General features: G+C 40.0%; 1 protein-coding gene across 1 annotated transcript; it reads right to left on the bottom strand.

Annotated features, from left to right (window-relative positions):
• Positions 1–7817: 7817 nt before the first annotated feature.
• Positions 7818–10504, bottom strand: LOC117321887 (zinc finger protein Noc-like). The gene is made up of 2 exons (XM_033876507.1): positions 10142–10504; positions 7818–9809 (listed from the first exon to the last, which is right to left on the bottom strand). Exons 1-2 carry the CDS (start codon positions 10205–10207, stop codon positions 8340–8342), a joined length of 1536 nt encoding a protein of 511 aa, XP_033732398.1. The 5' UTR covers positions 10208–10504; the 3' UTR covers positions 7818–8339.
• Positions 10505–13588: the final 3084 nt, after the last annotated feature.

The raw sequence follows: 13588 nt of genomic DNA, 5'->3' as shown, positions 1-13588 counted from the left end.
TAAATGTGTCCTACTGTAGAGGGATGTGTGTTGATCATGTAAATGTGCCCTACTGTAGTGGGAGGTGTGTTGATCATGTAAATGTGTCCTACTGTAGTGGGAGGTGTGTTGATCATGTAAATGTGTCCTACTGTAGTGGGAGGTGTGTTGATCATGTAAATGTGTCCTACTGTAGAGGGATGTGTGTTGATCATGTAAATGTGCCCTACTGTAGTGGGAGGTGTGTTGATCATGTAAATGTGTCCTACTGTAGTGGGAGGTGTGTTGATCATGTAAATGTGACCTACTGTAGAGGGAGTTGTGTTGATCATGTAAATGTGTCCTACTGTAGTGGGAGGTGTGTTGATCATGTAAATGTGACCTACTGTAGTGGGAGGTGTGTTGATCATGTAAATGTGTCCTACTGTAGAGGGAGGTGTGTTGATCATGTAAATGTACCCTACTGTAGTGGGAGGTGTGTTGATACTGTAAATGTGTCCTACTGTAGTGGGAGGTGTGTTGATCATGTAAATGTACCCTACTGTAGTGGGAGGTGTGTTGATCATGTAAATGTGTCCTACTGTAGAGGGAGGTGTGTTGATCATGTAAATGTGACCTACTGTAGTGGGAGGTGTGTTGATCATGTAAATGTGTCCTACTGTAGTGGGAGGTGTGTTGATCATGTAAATGTGTCCTACTGTAGTGGGAGGTGTGTTGATCATGTAAATGTGTCCTACTGTAGTGGGAGGTGTGTTGATCATGTAAATGTGTCCTACTGTAGTGGGAGATGTGTTGATCATGTAAATGTGTCCTACTGTAGAGGGAGGTGTGTTGATCATGTAAATGTGTCCTACTGTAGAGGGAGGTGTGTTGATCATGTAAATGTGACCTACTGTAGTGGGAGGTGTGTTGATCATGTAAATGTGTCCTACTGTAGTGGGAGGTGTGTTGATCATGTAAATGTCCCTACTGTAGTGGGAGGTGTGTTGATCATGTAAATGTGCCCTACTGTAGTGGGAGGTGTGTTGATCATGTAAATGTGTCCTACTGTAGTGGGAGGTGTGTTGATCATGTAAATGTGTCCTACTGTAGAGGGAGGTGTGTTGATCATGTAAATGTGACCTACTGTAGTGGGAGGTGTGTTGATCATGTAAATGTGTCCTACTGTAGTGGGAGGTGTGTTGATCATGTAAATGTGCCCTACTGTAGAGGGAGGTGTGTTGATCATGTAAATGTGTCCTACTGTAGTGGGAGGTGTGTTGATCATGTAAATGTGTCCTACTGTAGTGGGAGGTGTGTTGATCATGTAAATGTGTCCTACTGTAGAGGGAGGTGTGTTGATCATGTAAATGTGTCCTACTGTAGTGGGAGGTGTGTTGATCATGTAAATGTGCCCTACTGTAGAGGGAGGTGTGTTGATCATGTAAATGTGTCCTACTGTAGAGGGAGGTGTGTTGATCATGTAAATGTGTCCTACTGTAGTGGGAGGTGTGTTGATCATGTAAATGTGTCCTACTGTAGTGGGAGGTGTGTTGATCATGTAAATGTGCCCTACTGTAGAGGGAGGTGTGTTGATCATGTAAATGTGTCCTACTGTAGTGGGAGGTGTGTTGAGCATGTAAATGTGTCCTACTGTAGTGGGAGGTGTGTTGATCATGTAAATGTGCCCTACTGTAGAGGGGTGTGTTGATCATGTAAATGTGCCCTACTGTAGTGGGAGGTGTGTTGATCATGTAAATGTGTCCTACTGTAGAGGGAGGTGTGTTGATCATGTAAATGTGACCTACTGTAGTGGGAGGTGTGTTGATCATGTAAATGTGTCCTACTGTAGTGGGAGGTGTGTTGATCATGTAAATGTCCCTACTGTAGTGGGAGGTGTGTTGATCATGTAAATGTGCCCTACTGTAGTGGGAGGTGTGTTGATCATGTAAATGTGTCCTACTGTAGTGGGAGGTGTGTTGATCATGTAAATGTGACCTACTGTAGAGGGAGGTGTGTTGATCATGTAAATGTGACCTACTGTAGTGGGAGGTGTGTTGATCATGTAAATGTGTCCTACTGTAGTGGGAGGTGTGTTGATCATGTAAATGTCCCCTACTGTAGTGGGAGGTGTGTTGATCATGTAAATGTGCCCTACTGTAGTGGGAGGTGTGTTGATCATGTAAATGTGTCCTACTGTAGTGGGAGGTGTGTTGATCATGTAAATGTGACCTACTGTAGAGGGAGGTGTGTTGATCATGTAAATGTGACCTACTGTAGTGGGAGGTGTGTTGATCATGTAAATGTGTCCTACTGTAGTGGGAGGTGTGTTGATCATGTAAATGTGCCCTACTGTAGAGGGAGGTGTGTTGATCATGTAAATGTGTCCTACTGTAGTGGGAGGTGTGTTGATCATGTAAATGTGTCCTACTGTAGTGGGAGGTGTGTTGATCATGTAAATGTGCCCTACTGTAGAGGGAGGTGTGTTGATCATGTAAATGTGTCCTACTGTAGAGGGAGGTGTGTTGATCATGTAAATGTGTCCTACTGTAGTGGGAGGTGTGTTGATCATGTAAATGTGTCCTACTGTAGTGGAAGGTGTGTTGATCATGTAAATGTGCCCTACTGTAGAGGGGTGTGTTGATCATGTAAATGTGTCCTACTGTAGTGGGAGGTGTGTTGAGCATGTAAATGTGTCCTACTGTAGAGGGGTGTGTTGATCATGTAAATGTGCCCTACTGTAGTGGGAGGTGTGTTGATCATGTAAATGTGTCCTACTGTAGTGGGAGGTGTGTTGATCATGTAAATGTGCCCTACTGTAGAGGGGTGTGTTGATCATGTAAATGTGTCCTACTGTAGTGGGAGGTGTGTTGATCATGTAAATGTGTCCTACTGTAGTGGGAGGTGTGTTGATCATGTAAATGTGCCCTACTGTAGTGGGAGGTGTGTTGATCATGTAAATGTGTCCTACTGTAGTGGGAGGTGTGTTGATCATGTAAATGTGCCCTACTGTAGTGGGAGGTGTGTTGATCATGTAAATGTGTCCTACTGTAGTGGGAGGTGTGTTGATCATGTAAATGTGTCCTATTGTAGTGGGAGGTGTGTTGATCATGTAAATGTGTCCTACTGTAGAGGGAGGTGTGTTGATCATGTAAATGTGTCCTACTGTAGAGGGGTGTGTGTTGATCATGTAAATGTGTCCTACTGTAGTGGGAGGTGTGTTGATCATGTAAATGTGCCCTACTGTAGAGGGAGGTGTGTTGATCATGTAAATGTGCCCTACTGTAGAGGGGTGTGTTGATCATGTAAATGTGGCCTACTGTAGAGGGAGGTGTGTTGATCATGTAAATGTGTCCTACTGTAGTGGGAGGTGTGTTGATCATGTAAATGTGCCCTACTGTAGTGGGAGGTGTGTTGATCATGTAAATATGCCCTACTGTAGAGGGAGGTGTGTTGATCATGTAAATGTGCCCTGCTGTAGTGGGGTGTGTGTTGATCATGTAAATGTGCCCTACTATCATGGGAGGTGTGTTGATCATGTAAATGTGTCCTACTGTAGAGGGAGGAGTGTTGATCATGTAAATGTGCCCTACTGTAGAGGGAGGTGTGTTGATCATGTAAATGTGCCCTACTGTAGAGGGGTGTGTTGATCATGTAAATGTGCCCTACTGTAGAGGGGTGTGTTGATCATGTAAATGTGTCCTACTGTAGTGGGAGGTGTGTTGATCATGTAAATGTGTCCTACTGTAGAGGGATGTGTGTTGATCATGTAAATGTGCCTTACTGTAGTGGGAGGTGTGTTGATCATGTAAATGTGTCCTACTGTAGTGGGAGGTGTGTTGATCATGTAAATGTGTCCTACTGTAGTGGGAGGTGTGTTGATCATGTAAATGTGTCCTACTGTAGTGGGAGGTGTGTTGATCATGTAAATGTGTCCTACTGTAGTGGAGGTGTGTTGATCATGTAAATGTACCCTACTGTAGTGGGAGGTGTGTTGATCATGTAAATGTGCCCTACTGTAGTGGGAGGTGTGTTGATCATGTAAATGTGACCTACTGTAGTGGGAGGTGTGTTGATCATGTAAATGTGTCCTACTGTAGTGGGAGGTGTGTTGATCATGTAAATGTGTCCTACTGTAGTGGAGGTGTGTTGATCATGTAAATGTGCCCTACTGTAGTGGGAGGTGTGTTGATCATGTAAATGTGCCCTACTGTAGTGGGAGGTGTGTTGATACTGTAAATGTGTCCTACTGTAGAGGGAGGTGTGTTGATCGTGTAAATGTGCCCTACTGTAGTGGGAGGTGTGGTGATCATGTAAATGTGCCCTACTGTAGAGGGAGGTATGTTGATCATGTAAATGTGCCCTACTGTAGTGGGAGGTGTGTTGATCATGTAGATGTGTCCTACTGTAGTGGGAGGTGTGTTGATACTGTAAATGTGTCCTACTGTAGTGGGAGGTGTGTTGATCATGTAAATGTGTCCTACTGTAGTGGGAGGTGTGTTGATCATGTAAATGTGTCCTACTGTAGTGGGAGGTGTGTTGATCATGTAAATGTGTCCTACTGTAGAGGGAGGTGTGTTGATACGTCACTGATAACAGATAGGTAATTCATTAGTTAACAATTTAATATACATATTGGTGTCTTCCCAATAATTTATATTGTATTCTGTTGTTAAAGTTACCAGTAAATTAGTTAATTTTTTCATATTTTTTGGGGGATAAACGTGTTTTTTAACACACTTGTTTCCTAAGATTAAAGCTGTTTATTGTACATATTTATTTCTAGACTGCCATCTGTCTCTAAGATATTAAAATCATAAATTAAATAAAGGTTCATGATTTTGGTCTCGAGTATATGTCTGAATCTAGAAGTTTCAAACTAGGGGGAGATAATCTAGCATTAGAATTTAAAGCAATTCTAACAAAAAACGTAAGGACTGGTGGCCAGTCTAGCCTATTTCACAATACGAAATTAATTAGTTATTTGGTACGTACAGAACTATATTCTAATAATAAATAATTTGTTAATCCGTACGTACATAACTATTTTCTAATAATAAACTAATTTGTTTATCCATACGTACATAACTATTTTCTAATAATAAACTAATTTGTTTATCCATACGTACAGAACTATGTTTTAATAATAAAATAATTTGTTTATCCATACGTACAGAACTATGTTTTAATAATAAAATAATTTGTTTATCCATACGTACAGAACTATTTTCTAATAATAAACTAATTTGTTTATCCATACGTACATAACTATTTTCTAATAATAAACTAATTTGTTGATCCATACGTACATAACTATTTTCTAATAATAAATAAATTTGTCTATCCCTACGTACATAACTATTTCCCCATAATAAACTAATCTGTTAATCCGTACATAATTAATTCCTAATAATAAACTAATTTGTTAATCCGTACGTACATAATAATTTCCTTATAAATTAATTTCTTTCCTTGTACATAAAAACCTATATCCTAAATATAAACTACATGTAATTTGTTATCCGTACCACATACCTATTTCTTAATGATTAACTAATTTGTTAATCCGTAGTACATAATTATAACAATTTCCTTATAAATTAATTTCTTTCTTAGTACATAAAAACCTATATCCTAAATATAAACTACATGTAATTTGTTATCCGTACCACATACCTATTTCTTAATGATAAACTAATTTGTTAATCCGTAGTACATAATTATAACAATTTCCTTATAATAAATTAATTTCTTTCCTAGTACATAAAAACCTATATCCTAAATATAAACTACCTGTAATTTGTTATCGGTACCACATACCTATTTCTTAATATAAACTACATTATGTACCTGTAATTTGTTATCCGTACCACATACTTAGTTCTTAATGATTAACTAATGATGCCCTCTTAAAGTAGTTAAAACCAAAAATTATTTTGGAAAGAGTGTCAAATTTTGTTGTTAAATCTATCCAAGGCTTGGAAAAAAAGAACCTGAGCGGACAGGTTTGTAGCATTGCTTGGCCAGACAAGCATGGAATAAAATATCAAGAAATTATTATTTCTAGGGCGAATTTATGGTATGGATAATAGTATGCTAGTACACAGAGTATCTCTGTAGATTTCTGATATTATAGGTATCTTGAGGAAATATTCATTACGTGACATTTTTGTTGGTTTATAAAAATTTACAGGAAAGGTACAATGCAAAAAAACTTATTTATAAAAGAATTGAGTACCTTGTATTTTTGAACGTATGTCAAAAGATTACGATTTTTCAGATTTAAGTCAATTTATAGTAAGCTTGAATCATATTACTTATGGAAACTTTAGCTGTGAAATATCCCATTCATTGTAATCTTAGAGTATGTTATGTCATTACTGTGGTCTGTTATACAGTTATAACACATCATTATACACTGGGATCAGTTATACCACACCAATTGTAATGCTACTTAATCATTAATATTGGTATACTTTTTATATATATATATATCCACATGATTCATCAGACTTTGATTTATATGATATTTTGTTGTGAATTTCACTTAATTATGAATTATCAAATGAAGATATTGAATATTTCAGACTCACAAAAAGTAAATAATTATGTGTTCGAACATGTGCAGGCTTTCATCAAATCCAGCAAGATATTTTAAACATGCAAGTTGTCTATCTTTATATCACTATTTGCATAATTATGTAAAATTGACTTATTTAAACTTTGACTTTGTAAATGTATATGTCATCAATTGTGTAAAATGTTTTGTTGAGATGGCTTCATAAGTTGTCATAACTTGTGTCAAATCCTTTGTGCCTATTTTGGACAATAAATGTTTAAAGTCAAGTGACAAATCTAAGATTTGTGCATCAAATGTTTAAAATATATGAACCACTTAATTACAAATAATTATCCAATGCCTTTTTCACATGTAAAATAACCATATATATTTATATGATTCTCGTCTGAATGTTGTTTGTACTTTAAATATTCTGTTTATGAAATCCTCATCATATTGAGGAAATATAGAGAATGATAATAAAGTTGTTTTTGTTTTATGCTTCATCTTTAGTGTCTCTGGTACTATATATAGTTAAACAGTTCATATAATTTGGAAGTTTAATTTACACATATCTAAGTAATTAAATAGGCAATACCGTTTTCTCATTAAACAACAATCTATTTCATTATAATTAATGAAATATACATTTAAAGAAACAGATAGATATTTCCGGAATCGTTGGGAACAGCAGTACGGGTTTCTATTTATATATACACAGATCACTTTAATGTCGTTTGTGTACAAACATGATCTATGCTTATTGTTGATGACTTTTTTTATACATTGGTCGTTATTAATCAGTTGGCAGTTAATAACCTGTTTTAAATCCTAGTATTATTATTCTATAAATGTAGAAAACATTACTGGGAACTAAATAAACACTGCTACATGAAACTACACTCTAGTTATATTATTAACACTGCTACATAAAACTACACTCTAGTTATATTGTTAAAACTCCTTACGTACCCAGCCATGATTTAGTTATTTTTCAGCAAATTTAACGTGAATGCTGTTTCCTGGAGACCGATAACGCGGCCTTTTAAAATAGACTGAATTACAGGTAGATCATGTATATATTGTGGCAGCTGTGTTAGACTCAAATAAACACGAGATATAACCTCAGAGCTGGATAAAAACGATATTAAACTGTAAATAAAGACAGTGTTTATTAAGGACCCCGCGAGGATTGCTGGTTACCATACGTATTTTTATCCTGAAATATCGTGTTTTTAAATTTGTGTTCAAGCTTTTTTACTTGCCTGGTCCGTTCTAACAATAATGATATAAGATTAAATAATGTTATGTAATATTTTAATAAAATAATATTTCTGTATCAAACATACAAATATTTCAACACCTGTCGTTCATTCCACACAGCACTTTTTCCACTACCACACCGATATAGCACTCCTGTGATTTAGTGGCGGGCGTTACACCGTCCATCCAATTTTATTGGCACATCAATAGTGTAACATTATCCTGTTATCTGGACTTACAATCTAGACTTAGTTTTTAATAAATTATATATATCTATGTCTCACGTATCGGGGAATAAATAATCTGTGTATTATAACCGGGACAAAAAAGTACTTGTCGTAATGAAATACGCGAATTTGAATAATTATTACTTGATATTTTTGATTGATCCAGTCCTAGCAGACATATAGACACACCAATCCATTCACACTTGTCATCCTCACGTATGGAAACGGCGTAATGAGCATTGTCAAGTTAATGGACTTCGTGTATATATCCAGGATTTCCTTAGGAAAGATTCGTCACATTTGTAAAGTTCCGTGAAATATTGGAGACTTTATTATGGAACAGCCGCCGCCCCTAATCGTTGACCATATATGGAATATGGTGAATAGTAAGGTCCGAGGTTTGGGAGGGGTTGCCCAGGGGGCAGGGCCCCGGGAGCCACTGGTAGATGTGATTTATAAGGATGATATCTGCTGGCCCCTAAAAGTCCACTGACAGGACTGAGACTTGTAGGGTATGACCGTCGGAGGGAGTTTGGACTGATACTCCCAGGGGCGGTCAAGTGTCCGTGTAGGCCCGTCAATCCCCCGAGACCACCGAGACTACCATAGGCGGCGGCCAGGGAAGATGTGTCCGTGGCCGTCGTATGTGTCCGTAAGTGTTGTAATAGTTCCTCTGATGTGGTGTAACGTTTACCACAGTATTCATTGCCTGCTGATACCCAGTTACACACGAAGGGAAGTCCCTGGTGGCCACTGTGGGGGTACAGGGACGACATGGAGGGGAAAGTCGTAAGTCCGGCAGCACTGGACGACAGAGCACTGGCTGCTGAAAATCCGGGTAGCATGGACAGCGACGCGCTCGGAGGAATCCCTCCTAGAGCCCCCAGGCCACTGAGGCTCTGGAGGGACTTTTCGTGAGCACATTGGGAACATCCAGGAGCTGTACAATTAGATGATAGATGGGAAGTTTGCAATGTCAGTTGGCAGTTAGAGCAGTAAGGGTCCCGACACACGGGTACGAGAGTCGTCGCACCTGCTGGCGTCCTCACACGGGCATATGCAACACAAGGCGACATTGCTGACGCCGCCGACGCATGCTTTAGGGAGGCGGCACTTTGAGCTGCTGCAACAGCGGCAGCGTTGGCGGCTGCGGCGTACCCGTGAGCAGTTAGGGAAGATGGGTATCCCATAGCAGACGCCGCAGATTCCACGGGTAGTCCATGAGGAGACATAAGTTGATAGCCCGGGTAGGTAGGGCCGAATGGAGAGAACCCTGCATAGCTGGCGGCTGATGGGTGACTGGAGGGTTTGTAAGAGACGTGATCAGGGGATGGCCGACTGCCGGGTTTAGGGGCTGACGTGGGCACACTTTCACGACTGTCCGACTCCTTATGAGGACCTGTGTTTGTCCGTGTAGAACTAACACTCGTCGTTGTTGTTGACACTGATGAAGGGATCGATCCTGGACGAGAAGACACAACTGATGTAGCCACATTTTCGTTGGATTTTGATTCACGAGAAATTGATGGAGACCTGGCTTTGTCACTAGAAGTGGAAATGGGAACTAATGGGGGAATATCCTTTGAGGGAATAGTCCTAAATCCAGGTTTTTCTACAGAGTCCCGACCTTTACTGCTGCTAGAATCCGGTCGTTTGACGTCCGGAGACTCAGACTTGTCGCGGGATTTTTCATTGTCTTTTTTCCCCAAAGAAGGTATAATAGATTTGGATGGTGTCGGATCCTTTCCTATTGAACTGCATGTCTGTGCAAGTAATGCCAAAGGACTCTTCTTAGCATCCAACTGTAAAATAAAATAAATGATATTCTTTATAACTAATAACATGTACACATTCTGTAGTTTGTACTAGCGTATACAGGTACACACCCTATATTACTACACTATCTCACGGCGTGGCGTGCTGTTAAAGGAGTGGTGGTGCGATAAACAGGAAGCAATTCATGGTTTAAAGAGAAATGAAGTTAATTCCCCGTATTTATTTCTTATTCTTAACGAGTTAATCACCATTTCGTCTTTTCTTTGACTTAGTCGCGTTAAGATACATATTCTGAGATGTTGTGGTAGGTAAACTATACAGATTGAAGTGATCACACTATATAAGTATGTATACGTACCGTGGTAGGTAATGGTTGTAGGTAGTCTGGGTGCAGATACTCATACTGAGAATTTGAAGTTAACATTTTCACAAATATTTACGAATAAAATCCAAGAGAAATTTTCAAAACATATAATCCATTCGTGTAATGTTTCCAGTTGGTTTCACATGTATAGTTAGATGGTCTGTGTACTGTGGCGGTGAGCACGGCCTCTACTGTAGTACTACAACAGTCTCTCACGACGCTACGGGCTCAGCTGCCAATCACTTTATGAACCTGAGAAACCGTATCACACTGACTTAATGAAACATACCGCCCCACAAGACATAATACAAAACGTCCGACAACACTTGCTTGTAAATTAATCAGAGATGAAAGAGCCTTGCCGCCTTCCAATGAAATAATAAATTACTACTGATAACCTGCTGCGATTGGTCGAGAGACGCCACATGACGTCAGAGACGATAAAAAGCACGAGATGATGGATTGCACGCACTGCACTTAACCAATCAACGTCAAGTTTATTAATTCCTCCAGGAGAAGCCGAGGGGAACCATTATGGCTAGCCATCAATCATTTTGATGGGTTAACTGTCAATGTTGACTGATTTATATCATTCCTTGCTGTTAATACATACAACGTCCCAGGCAAACGAGAGGGCGACGAATAAAACCCGCTCGAGTACTGCTACTTATAACACAATCATATCTATTTGCTTTTACTCAGAGCTTCTTTACATTGGTTAAACATGATTTACCGCCCGTATTTCCTTGCCACTAAGTCCTAATTTTAAAAAGATCCTTTCCGAATGGTTTTGTTAAATTCTTTCAAAACCTAGGAAGCAAAGAATTCCCTGTGACATTAATGATTTTGAATGGCCCTGCGGCGGAGATCAAAGCGCGGAGCTATTATTACGTCGCTTATCAATCAATCTTTTACAAGTAGGGGTGTTTCAAAACAGATTGAAACTGGCGTGTTGAAAGACGTGGTATCTTCCGAAATGACAGTTTGGACATTTTATGACTGACTTCAAAGGCAAACGAAACAGATACCTATCAAGTACAATAAACACATCGCACAAAACAATGTGTAGAGAGACGAGGGGAATTATCGCTATACCTAGGAAACGCTCACGGGCGCCAGTGTTGGAGCATGACAAACCGTATTATTATCATAACTTGTAAAACCAGCAAGGGTTCACAAAAGTTACCTTGAATCAGCAGGTAAAATACCTCAAGAAATATTTTCTTGTCAAGTATGCAAACATGAACTTTAACCAGCATTTGCGAGTCGATGTTTACAATATGTAAGAACAAAAAGCCGAGGGATATAAGTCAGACAAGTGCAGGGCATAGATTGATCCCGTCCGTCGGTGGAACATACTGATGTCATAGTGTTTCTCTTGTCAACAGGATCAGCAGGGACAGTATTTCACTTAACATGTTTAGGGAACTATCGATCAAACTTAAAACAATTGATAGACAGTATAAATAAGTATGATAAATGGCCGTATGATAAATGTACAGGCCTGTTACGAATATCAATTCTTCCTAAAATAGTTATGGGATGATGCCATGCTCATTATGACGATTGAATTTTAAATGTTTTAGATGTGAAGTATATACGTACAAATTACAAAGGTAAGCTGTTTAGACGGATACATGTAATTACAAAGGTAAGCTGTTTAGACCGTGGGCCGGGGGTGTCGAGAACAAAGTGCCGATTTCAATGCATTGCCTCCTAATTCGTTCTAAATGCATTCAAAATACCTCATTACGGCATACAACTGGCATAAAATTAATACGCATAGACTGTAAATGATTTAACCCTGGACATAAACCAGGCTGTCCATGTGATATTAGCTTCAATCCAAGTTGACGTTTGTGCGCTGACGAGGTAAAAATATTATGCACCCAAAGTTGGTCTGAATATAACACGACACAATCCGTAAACTTGATAGCATTGAGAAATGAGTTAATTGATATTTAAGAGATGTTTTGTGTGGATCTTACAGGTGACAAGGGTCGGGTGGAACTATTCAGATAAATATTAAACTCCAGCTTAAAAATACGAGCTTCTTTCATGCCTTTGTAAACCCTGTCAAGAATTAAAGCTCCGAGAATAAGAGAACACCCCAAGTTGGCGACAAGCTCAGTGTCTCCCATTGTACGGGTGATTATTAGGTTTGGATGCGCTCAGGCAAGTCCACGCCCCCTATACAACACGGCTAATACCTGTGTGCAGTACGACCCGCCCACTGTATCTAATGGGCTGCCCCCAGTCTAACGAGATTGACACTCTAACAGGGACACGGCGAGATCAAACAGAATAATGGAATGTGTCAATCAAGCGAGGTCTCCGATAAGTCGTGACTGACAGCTACGTTGTTTACCTGCGGGCGGTGATGACGGTTGTCGGATAGCTTTAATACCCGAAACTGTTTGCTCTTGCACACCCTGTCAAAGGTGTAATTCTCCAGGTAATTCTACAAATAAATCACCCGAGGTGCTGGTTACCTGTGGCCATTAGGGAATCACAAAGGCTGTTTGACGACCGAACATGACAAATTGTACCTTGGTGTCACAGACAGGCGCTCACGGTGTGATGTTTGTTGTAAAGCCACCCGCGTTTTGTCACATGTTAGCAACTCCATATTGATTCTTTCGCTAAAGTGGCGAATTTCTTCTCGCTATGTTTGTTTCCTGTACGACGGGCCGACAATGGAACTGGCCCAGTCTCCATTTCATATCATATAATTGGCAAGTTTATGTCAATCTGATCACGTTTCTGATTAAACAAACGTTATGATTTACAAATTACAGGGATGTTAATGTGTTATAGTGTGAGTGGCATTGTCTGATTGATCAGCTCACCAACTCGTCCACACCGATACTCGTCCACACCGATACTCGTCCACACCGATACTCGTACAGTGTGTCGGTTATAATGTATACAGGTACCAAGTGTTTGGAGTGTATAGCTGCGGGTATTTCGGGTGAACTGGTACTGTAGAGGATTGCCAGTCGGGTTATGGATGACTGACATGCTTGTCCGTCACAGTGACAGTAGACTAACAGTTGACAGAATGGTCTTGTCATGTTGTAAACCGCCATGTTCTTCAATCAGCCTTGGGTAGAAAGGTGTGGGCAGGTGTACCCACACGACTTCCGGCTGTCTCAGCCAGACACCTCCGAGTCGTTTATGGACGGACAGTGTGATGATGGATAGACAGATCGAGTGAAGTATGGACAGACTGCGGTAATGGATGAATGGGTTACATGATGGATAGATAACCATACTGTATTACTTCCGGTTCCAAGAGAGATTACGTGTTTGGTAGTACCGTAGCCATGTACGAGTTACCCTAACAGTATAGCTACACCCCAAGGAACACACCCATCCCCGACGATATTGACAGCACCTCCGTTACACCCCTGTCGTGTACGGGTAATTACGGTATATTAA

This window comes from Pecten maximus, chromosome 1 (assembly GCF_902652985.1).
Source record: "Pecten maximus chromosome 1, xPecMax1.1, whole genome shotgun sequence".
In the NCBI taxonomy this organism is placed as follows: domain Eukaryota; kingdom Metazoa; phylum Mollusca; class Bivalvia; order Pectinida; family Pectinidae; genus Pecten; species Pecten maximus.
The sequence above is the reverse complement of the archived record's forward strand: the minus strand, read 5'-3'. Positions and strand labels throughout refer to the sequence as shown.